Below are 13,793 nucleotides of genomic sequence, written 5' to 3' on the forward strand. Positions count from 1 at the left end.
TTGTATTTCGTTCCTTATTTAGGCCATGTCTTCTGAGTTGCCCTGTTGTGTTGTTCCTTATGTGTTTTCCCTTCGTGACTCTTACCCCCTGTGTGCCCCTCTGTGTATTTATGAGCCCTCGTCTCTCTTTGTGCTTTATTCTATGTTTTCCCCAGCCCGTTATGTCTGCGTTCTCCCCGTGCTCTCTCTCTCCTCCTGTTTGAACCTCTGTGTACGTCCTGCTTTACTTTGCCCATCTCCCATCAGTGTTACGTTCACTCCTGCCGTGTCTTGTTATGATTATCAGTGTCACCTGTGTTCCCCGTGTGCATCCACTTCCCCTGATCATCCCTCATGTGTATTTAGTCTCTGTGTTTCATGTAGTCTGTGTCGCGTCGTCTGTGTTATCTCCCCTACCCCTTGTCGTAGTATCCCAGCCATAGTTTGTATTTTGCTGTCTAAATCTCATTAGAGTCATAGTTTCCCAGTCTATGTTCAGGTTTTCCCTCAGTTACTTTGTTGTTCTTTTCTATGAGTTTTTCAGCCATAATAAAAGGCTCGTTTTTGTTGGAATCCACTCCTGCATCCTCGTTTGTGTTCGCACCTGGGTCCACCACACACCTTTCCGCACGGTCTGCCTCCGCAGACCTTGACAGTACGACGCGACCAGTATGGACCCAGCAACACAGAGAAGGGAGGTCGTTCAGACAGTGGAAGCGCTATGCTGTCAGTGGATGCAGCGTTCCGGGGAGGAGGATACGGAGGAGTTGCTTCACCCATTGCGGGTGAGCGTAACCGTGTTCCCCTGGCTGTGGGAGGCGCTACCCCCCCTGATTTCTGATTACCTCCGCACCATCCTCCAACCCCGTCCTCAGGAGCAGGCGCCCAGCGCACGGGCCGCGTCACCACCGTTCCGCTGTCACGCAACTTCCCCATCACCGCCTCCACCATCTTGCGGCTCCGGGGTGATTAAAGTTGGCTCACTGAGACTCGGACGCAACCTGGGGTCGCTACCATCCATTCCTTCGTACACGAGCCGCTCACCCTCGCCGTTTCGTTCGGACTTCGCTTCTCCAGCCTCCTTTCTGGCACGGATGTGGTCGGAGGATGAGGAGCCAGCCGTCACAGCTATCAATGTTGTGTCAACAGCCGCTGCTAGGAGGAAGCGGCGCCTTCGTCGCCGCCGCACATCAGCGCAGCCAGAGTCCGGGGTGTCGTCAGAGCAGTCGCCTGGGCCGGAACCGCTGGCCGAAGCCGCCTCCGAGTCCGTGTCAGCAGTGATTTTCGGCTCTGAGGAGATGTCCCCACAAATCACTGCCCGGGACATAGCTGAACGGGAGCAGGTGGTTCTCGCGGAGCTGGAGGAGAAGCTCCGGTGGAAGCCGTGGCTGACCCCCGACTGTGAGCAAGTCTTTCGGGGAACGCGCCTCGCTCTCGGGGGTCCCCGGAGTTGCCAGGGACTTCCACCGCTCACCCCGCCCGCTTCCACGGATAGAAAGAAGCGGCACTCTCGCCGCCGGCGCTCTGAGCCCCTCACAGTTCAGTTAGCTCCCTCGCAGCCACCCTCAGTTCAGTTAGCTCCCTCGCAGCCACCCTCAGTTCAGTTAGCTCCCTCACAGCCACCCTCAGTTCAGTTAGCTCCCTCGCAGCCACCCTCAGTTCAGTTAGCTCCCTCGCAGCCACCCTCAGTTCAGTTAGCTCCCTCGCAGCCACCCTCAGTTCAGTCTCCAGTGCCTCCAGTGCCGCCTGTAGCGCAGGCCCCAGTAGCTCCAGTGCCGCCTGTAGCGCAGGCCCCAGTAGCTCCAGTGCCGCCTGTAGCGCAGGCCCCAGTAGCTCCAGTGCCGCCTGTAGCGCAGGCCCCAGTAGCTCCTGTAGCCCAGTCCCCGATAGCAGTACGGTCCGCCGGTCAGCTTCACATTCAGCCAGGGGTCTCAAATCTCTCTGGCTCTGCATCAGCTCCTGCTGGGAGCTCGGATGAGCTCATCCAGGACTCCGCGGCTCCCACGCCGCCATCTACCTCGTCAGCTGGAGGGTCCGAGGGGCCCGTTCAGCCACCTGTCTCCGCTGGAGGGCCCGGGGAGCCCATCCAGCCACCTGTCTCCGCTGGAGGGTCCGAGGGGCCCGTTCAGCCTCAAGCCTCGTCAGCTGGAGGGCCCGAGGAGCCTGTTCAGCCTCAAGCCTCGTCAGCTGGAGGGCCCGAGGAGCCCGTTCAGCCACCTGTCTCCGCTGGAGGGTCCGAGGGGCCCGTTCAGCCTCACGCCTCGTCTGCTGGAGGGCCCGAGGAGCCCGTCCAGCCACCTGTCTCCGCTGGAGGGTCCGAGGGGCCCGTTCAGCCTCAAGCCTCGTCAGCTGGAGGGCCCGAGGAGCCCGTTCAGCCACCTGTCTCCGCTGGAGGGTCCGAGGGGCCCGTTCAGCCTCAAGCCTCGTCAGCTGGAGGGTCCGAGGGGCCCGTTCAGCCTCCTGTCTCCGCTGGAGGGTCCGAGGGGCCCGTTCAGCAACCTTCCTCGTCAGCTGGGGGTTCTGGAGAACCGCACCAGCCTCATGCCACGTCAGCTGGAGGGTCCGAGGGGCCCGTTCAGCCTCCTGTCTCTGCTGGAGGGTCCGAGGGGCCCGTTCAGCAACCTTCCTCGTCAGCTGGAGGGTCCGAGGGGCCCGTTCAGCCTTCTGTCTCCGCTGGAGGGTCCGAGGGGCCCGTTCAGCCTCCTGTCTCAGCTGGAGGGCCCGAGGAGTCCGTCCAGCCTCACGCCTCGTCTGCTGGAGGGCCCGAGGAGCCCATCCAGCCACCTTCTGCTACGCCTGGTCCAGCCTGTGCTTCGTCTGCTGCAGCCTCAGAGCCTTCGTCTGCTGCAGCCTCAGAGCCTTCGTCTGCTGCAGCCTCAGAGCCTTCATCTGCTGCAGCCTCAGAGCCTTCGTCTGCTGCAGCCTCAGCCTGTGCTTCGCCTGGTCCCGCCTTGACTGGTCCCGCCTCGACTGGTCCTGTGCCCACCGGGCCTCGGCCAGTACGCCTGACACTGGAGAGCCGCCGCCGCTGCCTTGCGCGCGGCCGGCCCCCTGGACTGCTCCGTCGTCTCCTTCGTCGCCGCCGCTGCCTTGCGCGCGGCCGGCCCCCTGAACTGCTCCGTCGTCTCCTTCGCCGCCGCCGCTGCCTTCCGCGCGGCCGGCCTCCGGACCAGCTCTGCCACCTGTGCCACCCGCCTGGTCGGCCCCCCGACCGTGTGACCCGTGAACTCTGGTGCCTGTGGGCTCTGGGTCGGCCCCCTGAACTTTATTTTGACTATGGTCATGTGCTCCCGTGTTTTCTGTTGTTTATTTTGTTTCCCGTTCTGGTCCCTCCGTCCTGGTCCCCCGCCTCCCGCCCTGGGTGGGTTGTTTTCTGTTTTTGTTTTTGTTTCTCGGGTTTGGGCTGTCGGGAGCCAGCCCTTTAGGGGGGGGTGATGTCATGGTCCTGGGCCATGTGGGCCCAGTATTCTTAGTTCTTTGTATTTTTGTATTTCGTTCCTTATTTAGGCCATGTCTTCTGAGTTGCCCTGTTGTGTTGTTCCTTATGTGTTTTCCCTTCGTGACTCTTACCCCCTGTGTGCCCCTCTGTGTATTTATGAGCCCTCGTCTCTCTTTGTGCTTTATTCTATGTTTTCCCCAGCCCGTTATGTCTGCGTTCTCCCCGTGCTCTCTCTCTCCTCCTGTTTGAACCTCTGTGTACGTCCTGCTTTACTTTGCCCATCTCCCATCAGTGTTACGTTCACTCCTGCCGTGTCTTGTTATGATTATCAGTGTCACCTGTGTTCCCCGTGTGCATCCACTTCCCCTGATCATCCCTCATGTGTATTTAGTCTCTGTGTTTCATGTAGTCTGTGTCGCGTCGTCTGTGTTATCTCCCCTACCCCTTGTCGTAGTATCCCAGCCATAGTTTGTATTTTGCTGTCTAAATCTCATTAGAGTCATAGTTTCCCAGTCTATGTTCAGGTTTTCCCTCAGTTACTTTGTTGTTCTTTTCTATGAGTTTTTCAGCCATAATAAAAGGCTCGTTTTTGTTGGAATCCACTCCTGCATCCTCGTTTGTGTTCGCACCTGGGTCCACCACACACCTTTCCGCACGGTCTGCCTCCGCAGACCTTGACACACGCAGAGCGAGGAGGGGAAAGAAGGCCCAAGGTATTCGCCCATGATCCGGATGAAAATGTCATATTACGCTCTGCACTCTGTCTGCAGAGCTCACGCGTCACGTGCTGCACGATGAGAGGCCAGATTCGCGTCAACATTCAAATATCCTCTAAATTACTCAGCAAAGCTGCACACACAGGGCTCATGTGTATGAATGAGAGTCTGCCTGCAGTGTGTCTGTGTGTGTCTGTGCACATCAGGGAGAGGGGAGGCGGTGAGACAGACAGCAAGGAAGTGGGAGGCTGCATCAATTAATAATAAACTTCTTGAAAATGTTTGCATATATGCAAATTGCACGCATGTGCACAACAGCGTGGGTATTGTTCGCGTTCACATGTGCGAATCAGACGAATCTTTAAAAAACAGACCTGGGGGTCGATATCTGTGTGAGACATGGGCGCTCTCAAATTACCTTAGATTGCTGCCGACTACTACCAATGCCGGCTACTAATCGAATGCAATTTGCATTTGGCTGATGGGCAATTTTAAAAGTGTCTCCCTGATGATGTTGGAGGCGAGGCTGTGTTTTTTTTTTTTTTTTTTAACCTCTTTCCTTTGCAGAACATATGTTCACAAGAAAAAGACAAGGAAATGAGATCCGAGTGCTCAAGGAGACAGGTTCATAATGAAGGGGAGGCAATATTGCATGGACTCAGAAGGGGAGGATTCAGATGAGATGCAACAAGATGAGAAGGATACGGAAAAAAAACAACCCACACTTCAACAATGGTTGCGAAAGAGAGGCTGTTCTGTGGGAGCAGCACCTCTACAGTCTGTAGTGGCACAGACCTCAGAAATGGGACCAGCTCCAAATTGAATGGCCTCATGTGGCCTTTGCTACAAATCATAGGGAGCACAACATGCAAACACAGAAGCATGCATAGAGGCACACACACACAGAAAAAGAGATAAACAGAAAAAGAAAGCAGGAGCGGGGGAAAATGAGCTTAAGGAAGAGAAAACATCCCAGGAATTGCACTGCCTTGAATTAATCACTATGCTTACACCCTACAGCACCAGGAGCCAAAAGCAGGTGCTCATCTGTGGGCTTGGAGAGACTCAGGCTTTCAGATATAAAGCTCTACATGAATTTGTAACTGCAAAAAGAAGAGCAGGGAATGAATTAAAAGGAATGCATGCTTCACATTAAGTCATCTGTGGCTGTGGTTAAGAGATGACTGCACACAGACTGTCCTCACATCAGCTTATAGAACACTTTCTGGCACATAATCACTCATCAGGGAGTCAAACATTAGAAAACGGTTCAAATTAAACCATGAGATGTATCTGGAATATTGGAAAAACAACACTATTCAGCCATATTGCGTTTAATATGTTACTCCTTACAGTATTAGTGTGTTTCAGTATATATGTGTTATAATAAACAGAATCTATTGCTTCGACACGGTGCTCTGCCAGCTCGGTGTGGGTGTTTCCCACACTTGCTGTTGCCGGCTTGTGAGGTTAAGTGTCTGGATTTACCGACACATTAACTGGAAAGATTGATCCTTCTTTTGGAGGACAACGACCTAAATGGTCGAGTCAATTTTCGCCACTGCAGAGCTCGCCGGCTCTGTCTGAATCAATTCTGTAACCTTTCTGAAATCCAACAAAAAGAGGAAAAAAAAGGTGGGATGTTTGTGTGCGTGTTGTTGTGCGCAGCGGGATACAAAGCAACTCCCAACTCGCATCGCTATTTGCGCCCGTGCACGTGCGCTCGCGGTTTCCACTCACCAACTCGATGAGCTCCTGGTAGCACACCTGCCCGTCTTCATTGCTCTGGACGAGGGCTAACAGCATGTCCAGCTTGGATGGGTCCAGCTGCAGCTCATGGTGCTCCACCAAACTGGTAAAGTTCTCCACTGCAATGAAACCGGTGTTCTCTGGGTCCAGCTGAAAATAAATAAAAAGACAAAAACAAAGCCCTTGGAGTAAAAACCGCAAGGCAGCCGCTACAATGCACTATTATGCATCTTTATTTTTTAATAAGCAGGTGTCAGTCTGCCCTCTGGGAGAACACATCAAGTAATAGACAGCTGGGGTGTACCAGTATTTACAGACACAACAGAGTCTATTCGGGGCTTGACACCAGATTTCATTAAGCTGATGCTTATATGATGTCTTTAAAAGACACTTTAAACCTCATAAAAGGAGCAAATCCATTGAAACCCAACATGTTAGGCTGTTGAAAGCAGCAACAAGAGAAGGGCGAGTTTGTCATTCTAGGTTTCCTAAAAACACGAAAAACAAATCAAAACCAAAAAAAATCCTGACCAACTTTTCAGTCTTTATTCCTGTGTGGGTGCCTCCACACAAGTCTGTTTTTGGCCACATTTGCGACTCACAGTCCGTGTGTTTTTTTTTTATAATCGCCACTCACAAAGACCCACAGCCCCGTGGGTTATTACTGCTGATGTCTGTATGCCCGAGCTGCTCCTTGTAATTGATTTAAGCAGGAGAATCTCATAAAATCATCTGAGTGTTTTTGTTTGAAATAGCACCAGGTTAAAAATGGCTTGTAAAGTATAGGGTGTGTGTCTATGCTTGGTTTATGTAATGTGGGGTCTCCCCCCCCCGCCCCTTTTTTTTCTCCAGCATAACATACAGCACTACTTCATTTTCTTCTCTTTTTAGTGATGGAGCGTTAATTTCTCATGCCCGCTCTCCTTAGTGCATCTGTGTTTGTGAGACTGTGCCCGAGGACAAACCGAAGCAGCACAAAGAGACCGCATGGGAAGAGTCCTTGCTGCTTCTCTTTTGACTGTTTCCTGAATGCTAACAGTGCCTCATTAGGTTCTGGAGAGCATACCGACGGCCTTTTGTCGCCCCAGGAAGGGAGGGGGGGTGAGGTGAGCTTTTCAGATGTTGCGTCAGGATGTAGTCAGTCATGCTGGATCATTGTTGGTCGTATCACAAGTCCATGAGAAGGATCTGATCTAAAAGCTGCCTTAGTCTGGACGTGATCTGCACCGACACTGTGTCGGTCTCTACTGCAGGAAGTTCAAAGCTAAAGGCTTTACTGCTCAACGAAGGAGCAAAGAACATGAATCAGGGAATGCATTGGTGTGAGAGTGTGCATTTCAGATTTTCACTCCCTGGACACTTTTTAGTCATCTGGGAGAGCGTTAGTGAAAGCAGGAAGTTCATAGTAAGTTTTAATGATTTAATTAGGATGAGTGTTTTCTACTGCTACGTGATGTAGTGAAGGGATATTGTTAATACTCTACAACCACTAAATAACTCATCACCAGGAAAAAATAAATCTTATACCCTCAACAAAGTGTTTGTACTCACATAAACTTACTAAATTTACATTTATGTTTGACTGATGACTGTTTACACATCACATATTGACTGTGAATGTGATAGCCAGCACTCCCATGGCAGACTGGAATGAACATATTACCAAATTTGTGGACACAAATGAACCAAAATAGGAACAACACAGCCCCCCTGTTTATTTTTAGGTAATCTCCTTAACTCTGCGTTCCACGGATGTTTGTTAAAACAGAAGAACCGAGCGCAGCAGCACAGTTCTCTTCAGTGTTGATGTGTAGTGTACCGAGATATAGAGGGGGGAGGGGGTGACAGCAAGGAGGCAAGAGGTGAAAAATGGAAGAGGTAGGTGGGTGGTTGGCGGGTTGATGAAATGAAAGAAAATGGAAAATGGCGAGATTAAAGTTGAAGGACGAGAAGGTATGAAACAAGAGGGGGGAGAGCGCCAGAAAGGAGACGGGACTGAAAGTAAAAATGCCTCACTGCCGTCTGTGCACGTCTGGCTAACCCAGCGGTCTGGCAGTGAGTCCTCTACTTCTCTTTCCTATAAGAAGGCTGTGACACACTCCAGTGCTCTGCATCCTTTTGCCACAGAGGAGAGATAGATCAGATTCTAATGTGCTCCCGGCTCAGCCCGGGCTGACAGGGGGAACAGAGAGCCACACTGGGGACGTCTGATTACTGTCAGCCTCCATATGTCAGCACATCACTACCCTACACATACAGCAGAAGTGCACAGGCACGCTGTATATGGCTGTGCACATTTACACAAACCACAAGTGTTGACACTGAGCTGTCATACTGCACAGGTACTTCTCCCTCCATGGTATGACCTTATTCAGGAAGAACGTCACATAGGGGAGACTGTCTGCAGAGGATACACGAAGGTGGAGGACTGGTTCTTGTAGCCAATTAGGGTTATCAATTACCAAGATGAGGCACAGTGAGATAAATGAGTGTTGGCAAGAGGGAGGGCCTGATTTTTTTCTTTTTCCCCCCTCCCTTGGACAGGCTGTTGACGTGCATGAACAAGGGAGCTGGGCAGAGAAACAGAGGGAAGAAAGGGTTTGGAAGAAGGAGGGAAAAGCACTGAGAGGGAAGCAGTTATTGAAGCGATCCAACACTGGTGAGGGCGACACTGGTGAGGGCGACACTTTGACAAGCTGCATGCGTTGCCATGGTTACGTGGTTTGCCTGCGTGTCATCCCTTTCTTGCATTTACCCCTACAAACATATTGGCATTCGAGAGGCAAAGGAAAGACACAACAGGGAGGGGGCGAGAGAGAAAAAGGCTGTAAAAAAGGGAAAAGACGGCAGGAAGTGAAAATAAAAATGAAGATGGATAAGAAAGAGACCAACGAGATAAGAATGAGGCGGTGCTACGATGAACTCTGGGTGTAGATGTAAAGGGAGGCGGAGCGGGAAATTATGATGGTGTCGAGGCAGACGGATCAACCGAATCGAGCTGCCTCAAGAGCAAGTGTGAGGAGGTGGACAAGACACAGGATGAAAATGTATACATGCGGAGGGTAGAGAGGAGAAGAGTGCTGACTGCAGGGAAATGATCTCAGTGTTAACCCCTGGGACCTCCATTACCTTCAGCACAGCGACTGACTGACCCCAGCCAAAGACTGATTTATCTGTCTGTTCCACAGGAACTCGAGGGCAAACCCTCGAGAACAGGGACAAACCACAAACCCCCAGCTGTGACACGGATACAGACGGCAGTGCTGAAACATGGTTCGGCCATAACATTAAAACCACTGACAGATGACATGAATTAACATTGATCATTTTGTTGTGAAAACCTCGAGACCTGGCATTCACGTGGACGTTACTTTGTCACGTTCAGAGCCTGATTCATGGATGCTCATCTTCACAACCCAGAGGATCTTCTATTAACGTCCCAGTGTCAGACACTGAAGGACACCCTCCAGAGGGTCTGCATCCAGAGCTGTTTAGGGGTTACAAGAGGGACGAATACAATAGGGCAGCCGGTTTAAATGCTGTGTAAAACTGGTGTATAATCTTACATGCGGAACTGACACTGACAGTTGCTCTGTAGCACTAATGGAGCTGTAGCTAACACTGCAGTGACATTATCAAGGGCAGAAAGCAGAGATGATTAAACTGTCTACAGCTTGTATCCATCCACTTTAATCTTTACTGCTTTTTGGGCTCTTTGATCTAAAGAAAATTATTCAACAACAATACTGATGACTGATTGATTAAAGTACACAAAAGCTCTTAATTTTGGACTGTGGATCTGACAATGAAAAGCACAACAAGGATTCTATTTCCTGATGAATACCGCTTTTAGTTTTCAAAATGTGTTCAGTAGTATAAACTTTAAGAGAAAACAACCCCTTGCTCCCCTGGTCTGTGACCTAAGAAGACACTTTCCTGATGAGTTTGTTGTCTCAAGTTTTACAAAATACTGCATGATCTTCATTTTATAAATTATTGTCAAAAAGCAGGATAAAGAAAAACACTTTCAAGAGTGGATTTACAAGTCTCTATCGAGCAGATTTGAACAAATTAGTTTCTAAGTCTAATTAGCCCCACACTAGTCATATTTGTAGTTTCATAATGTGACTTAAGTAACCAGTGTCTTTATGGACGTGTCCATCTTTTACATACAGGCTATGCACAGTAGCTACAAGTACTAAATGAATGGTTGCTTGATAAATAGCATTTAGTCATTGGAAGGATAGTGGTTTCAGTAACGCCTAACTAACAGGAACGTAGCAGCACTGCTGGCGTGGCTCCCTGGTACACACTCAGTGACACAATGCTAACCCTGTGGCACGGAGCCAAAAAAAAGACAGTCCACTTTGGTGTCTGTGAACAAGAGCACCAAGCTTGAACGCTGCTGTGGCATTTACAGGGCAAAGCGTATTTGCATGACATCAGATTAAAAAAACAACAAAACCTTCTGAATTGTCTCTGCTGCCCTCGGGATGCACTGGTGTTCACCAACAACTGGGCCACCGACTCTGTAATTATCACAATGCTTGTTCTGCTGTGCTATTAATATCAGCGTGTTGTTAAACTTTACCGCTCTAGTGCTGCGACGTCACAGGCCTAAGATCTAAATCGCGCCCAAACGGTCATCGGACTCCACTTTCTCATGTTAAGACAATGCAAACACAGGGAATTTCAATTTCAAATACAGCTGAATACAAAGAAGAAGAAAAAAAGAGTGGTGGACAGAAATGTGTCAGAAAAGCATTCAGAACCCCAAGGCCTTATGGGTGAGATCTAAATACGATTAGACCTGAATGCTTTCGCGGCTGAATGCTGCCAACCATCAAGTTACCTTATCAGGGACACTAGAATAGAAAGGCCACCGTAAGCATGCGTTTATGTGTGAGGCTGCATAGGCCAAAAATAGCCCACGCTCAGCACTACAACCTCCTGCAGACAAAGACTAATAAACTCATGTTTCTACGGTTTCGCTCGCCTTCTTCTCCCCCTGCAGCATTTTCACGTGGTTCAGTCTGACAGACCCGCAACAACCCCTCTCTTCAGACCTGCAGTCCTCACATATGCATAAGACGTCAAGTCTCCACCTATAGTGGTTTCGGAAGACTTCACTGAAACTCCCAAATGCTTAAACTCTACAACAACTAAAAGATGCTCGATCTGAGGATCTATCAGGCCAAGTTTGCCTCAGTTTTCCAGCAGCAGTGAAATGAATGATGCATAATTACAACATTCCTGGTTTGGACCTATCCCTCCAACATATACCTTTTATTTGCCCGTTGACTTGATTGTCTGATAAATGCATCACTCTAAAACGAAGGGAAATAGCATTCAAATTATATCCAAATCTATTTTTCTTTAAAAGTAAAAGACGGCAGATTCGGCATGCTAGACAGCGGAAAAACTAAGAGGCGACAGTGACTGCATGATCATCTCCCTTTACATCCGACTACAGTTAAAATACCCTTGAGAGAAGCACTTGATCTCCAGGTGCACTTGTAGATTTGCTTAGAAGCTGGCAGGATATTGCTGTTGTTGTGGAAAGCCTCCAGTGAATGTGACAAGAGAAATCTGGAGGGCAGAGCTGCATCAACATGAGGCATGTTCAGCAAAACATTTTCCTGGATAAAGATGAGGGAGGAAAGTGCTCGATGTTTAGGCAGGCAGAAGGCTTTGTAAAAAAACAAAAAAAACCAAGCTTTCCTGCTCTCCGTCCAAATGCTGTTGGCAGATTTCACCTCATTTTAGTTTAATTAGAGAGACCTTTTCCAAATCAAAGGCCGCCGCATGGAGTCCCAAAGGTGGAGAAAGCCTGTCGTCAGCCAGTGTGAATGATTTTGGTCTAGACTTGAGCTTAACAGAACTGCTCAGCTGTGGCCTTGCAAACTGACTGTATGCAAATACTGGTCCAAGCAAAAACAAAAAACATAACCCCCCCAATCAATAAAACAACTAGTAATTTACAGTGTGGAAATATTGGCTTTGTCCCCCGGCTAAAGACCTGTTACACTGAAAATGGATATTGACAGAGATTAGTCAGCCTCACACTGCAAAGTATCTGTGAAGGAATATGAACTGTGGCTAAATCACTAATGTATTTAATCTTAAATCGCGTATACAGCGCATGACTCACCGGTGCCACCACACTGCATCTTTTCAAATAACCCACACGGGCTTTTTCCAATTACTTTAAAAACCACACGCATTCATAAAAAACGCAATCACAAACGCACACGCATCCTAAGTACAAAGTCTAGATGTGTGTGTCTGCGAGGCAGTTTACTGTGTAAGCACTTTAATGTGAACATGTTTGCAGTCCCTTGAGTCAATATGTTGCAGATGAGCCACTCGTGACCCGCCTAGACTCTGCAGCACACAATCAATTTCTTCCTTCTTGGACATAATGACTGTCCATACACCCTGACAATCAGTGAACGCCCCCAGTGGGCCGGGTTCTCATTAAAAACAGAAGACATGCTAGTTAAAAAACAGACATCAAAATCCAGTTGAACGTCTGCCTTCAAGCAGCCCAACCCAAGCGTGCACACGATTTTTTTGGTTTAAACCATTTTGGTTTTGGTAAATTTGGAGATGGCAGACCAAAGATAAATATGACTGAAGAGTAAATATGGCAGCTTGGCTTGAAGACAGATGTCAAGAGGCACATTTTTCACTAGCCTAAATATAGTCACAAACCCTGTGTTTCAACTTGGCAAGAACCTCCAACATGGCTGGGGACAAAAAAAAAAGAAAGATGGAAAAGTTTAAAAACAGACACTGTTATTTGGCCTTAAAGGGGAAAAAATGACATATATATTTATATAAAACCAGGGCTTCAGGGAAACTGTCTCACTGTCTCAGAAATAAAATGTTAAATAATCCTGCAAACTCAAAACCCTCGGGTGTTAATATCGGGTGTGTGGCAAGTGCAGCAACTCAACCTAAACTGCAGGAAAAACAAACACAACCATAGACATGCAGAAGGATTGCTGCAGCATTTACAGTTGACCAAAAGACTAAAAACCATCCTTCATTTAGAGAACACAGCGATCTGTCTATCCAAGCATCCATGCATTCAGTATATTCAGTATCCATCCATCAGCACACACATCTCCTTCAGAATTCCTTCTATAGACCGTGACACGATGGTCTGCCTCCTGCTGTGGCTCAAGATCTGACCTCACATTCTTGTGGCCAACATCGCTCCGAGATGCTTTCATTTGTGCCCGTGCACGCACAGTCCCTGCTATCAATCCCAACATCAGTTCTCAGCACAGCCTCCATGTCTCAGTCCCTGGGTAGACGGCGAGGTGGCCGGGATCCTGTAACCATAGAAACCTCTGCCGCTGCTTCCTTGCTTACCTGCTCTTGTATGAGCTGAAACAGGGAGCTTCTATCCATATACTGGCCAGGGAGGTGAGAGGAGCCGCCGAGGACAAGGGCATAGGGAGGAGCGAGAGAGAGGAGTGGTGGTCTGGTTGGAAAAGATGGGAGAAGGTGGAGGGGGGAGATACGGTTAGGTAGCCGCTGGTGCCTAAATAGTAGCGTCAGGCCGTTTCGTTACTGCCGTGTTTCCCCCCCCCCTTTTCCTGTTAATGGTCCCTGGGTTTTCTTGCTAGTGGCGTCGCCGGGGTGATAAACGGGGGTGCTGAGTGCTCGTCGGGTGGTGCAAATGGACTGTGACTCTGCTCCGTGTCAGTACAGCGTGGCGCGGTGGTAAACCCAGCTTCAGCAGACGACAGGCAGGCACGCAAGGCAAGGCAGATCCAGCAGCTCTCATTCACTCTCCTCCTCCTTCTTGCTCTCCTCTATCCCATTGCACTGACTGCTACCTCTCTCTCCTGCTCTCCCTCTCTCTCTCATCCCTCTCCTCTCTCTCTCTCTCTCTCTCT

At 49.4% G+C, this 13,793-nt stretch overlaps 1 protein-coding gene across 1 annotated transcript in view; it reads right to left on the minus strand.

Annotated features, from left to right (window-relative positions):
• rhbdl1 (rhomboid, veinlet-like 1 (Drosophila)) overlaps window positions 1–13,302 on the minus strand; it is a 51,122-nt gene extending 37,820 nt beyond the window's left edge. Inside the window, exons 1-2 of the mRNA XM_085360606.1 lie at window positions 13,264–13,302; window positions 5,875–6,033 (exon numbers count right to left, since the gene is read on the minus strand). Of these exons, the coding sequence (XP_085216732.1) occupies window positions 5,875–6,033; window positions 13,264–13,302 (198 nt within the window). The remainder of the gene's footprint in view (window positions 1–5,874; window positions 6,034–13,263) is intronic.
• Between the last annotated feature and the right edge of the window lie 491 nt (window positions 13,303–13,793).

The sequence above is a fragment of the Diplotaxodon limnothrissa genome, linkage group LG8 (assembly GCF_057381915.1).
Source record: "Diplotaxodon limnothrissa isolate DT_005_m linkage group LG8, D_limnothrissa_male_GT1.1, whole genome shotgun sequence".
NCBI lineage: Eukaryota > Metazoa > Chordata > Actinopteri > Cichliformes > Cichlidae > Diplotaxodon > Diplotaxodon limnothrissa.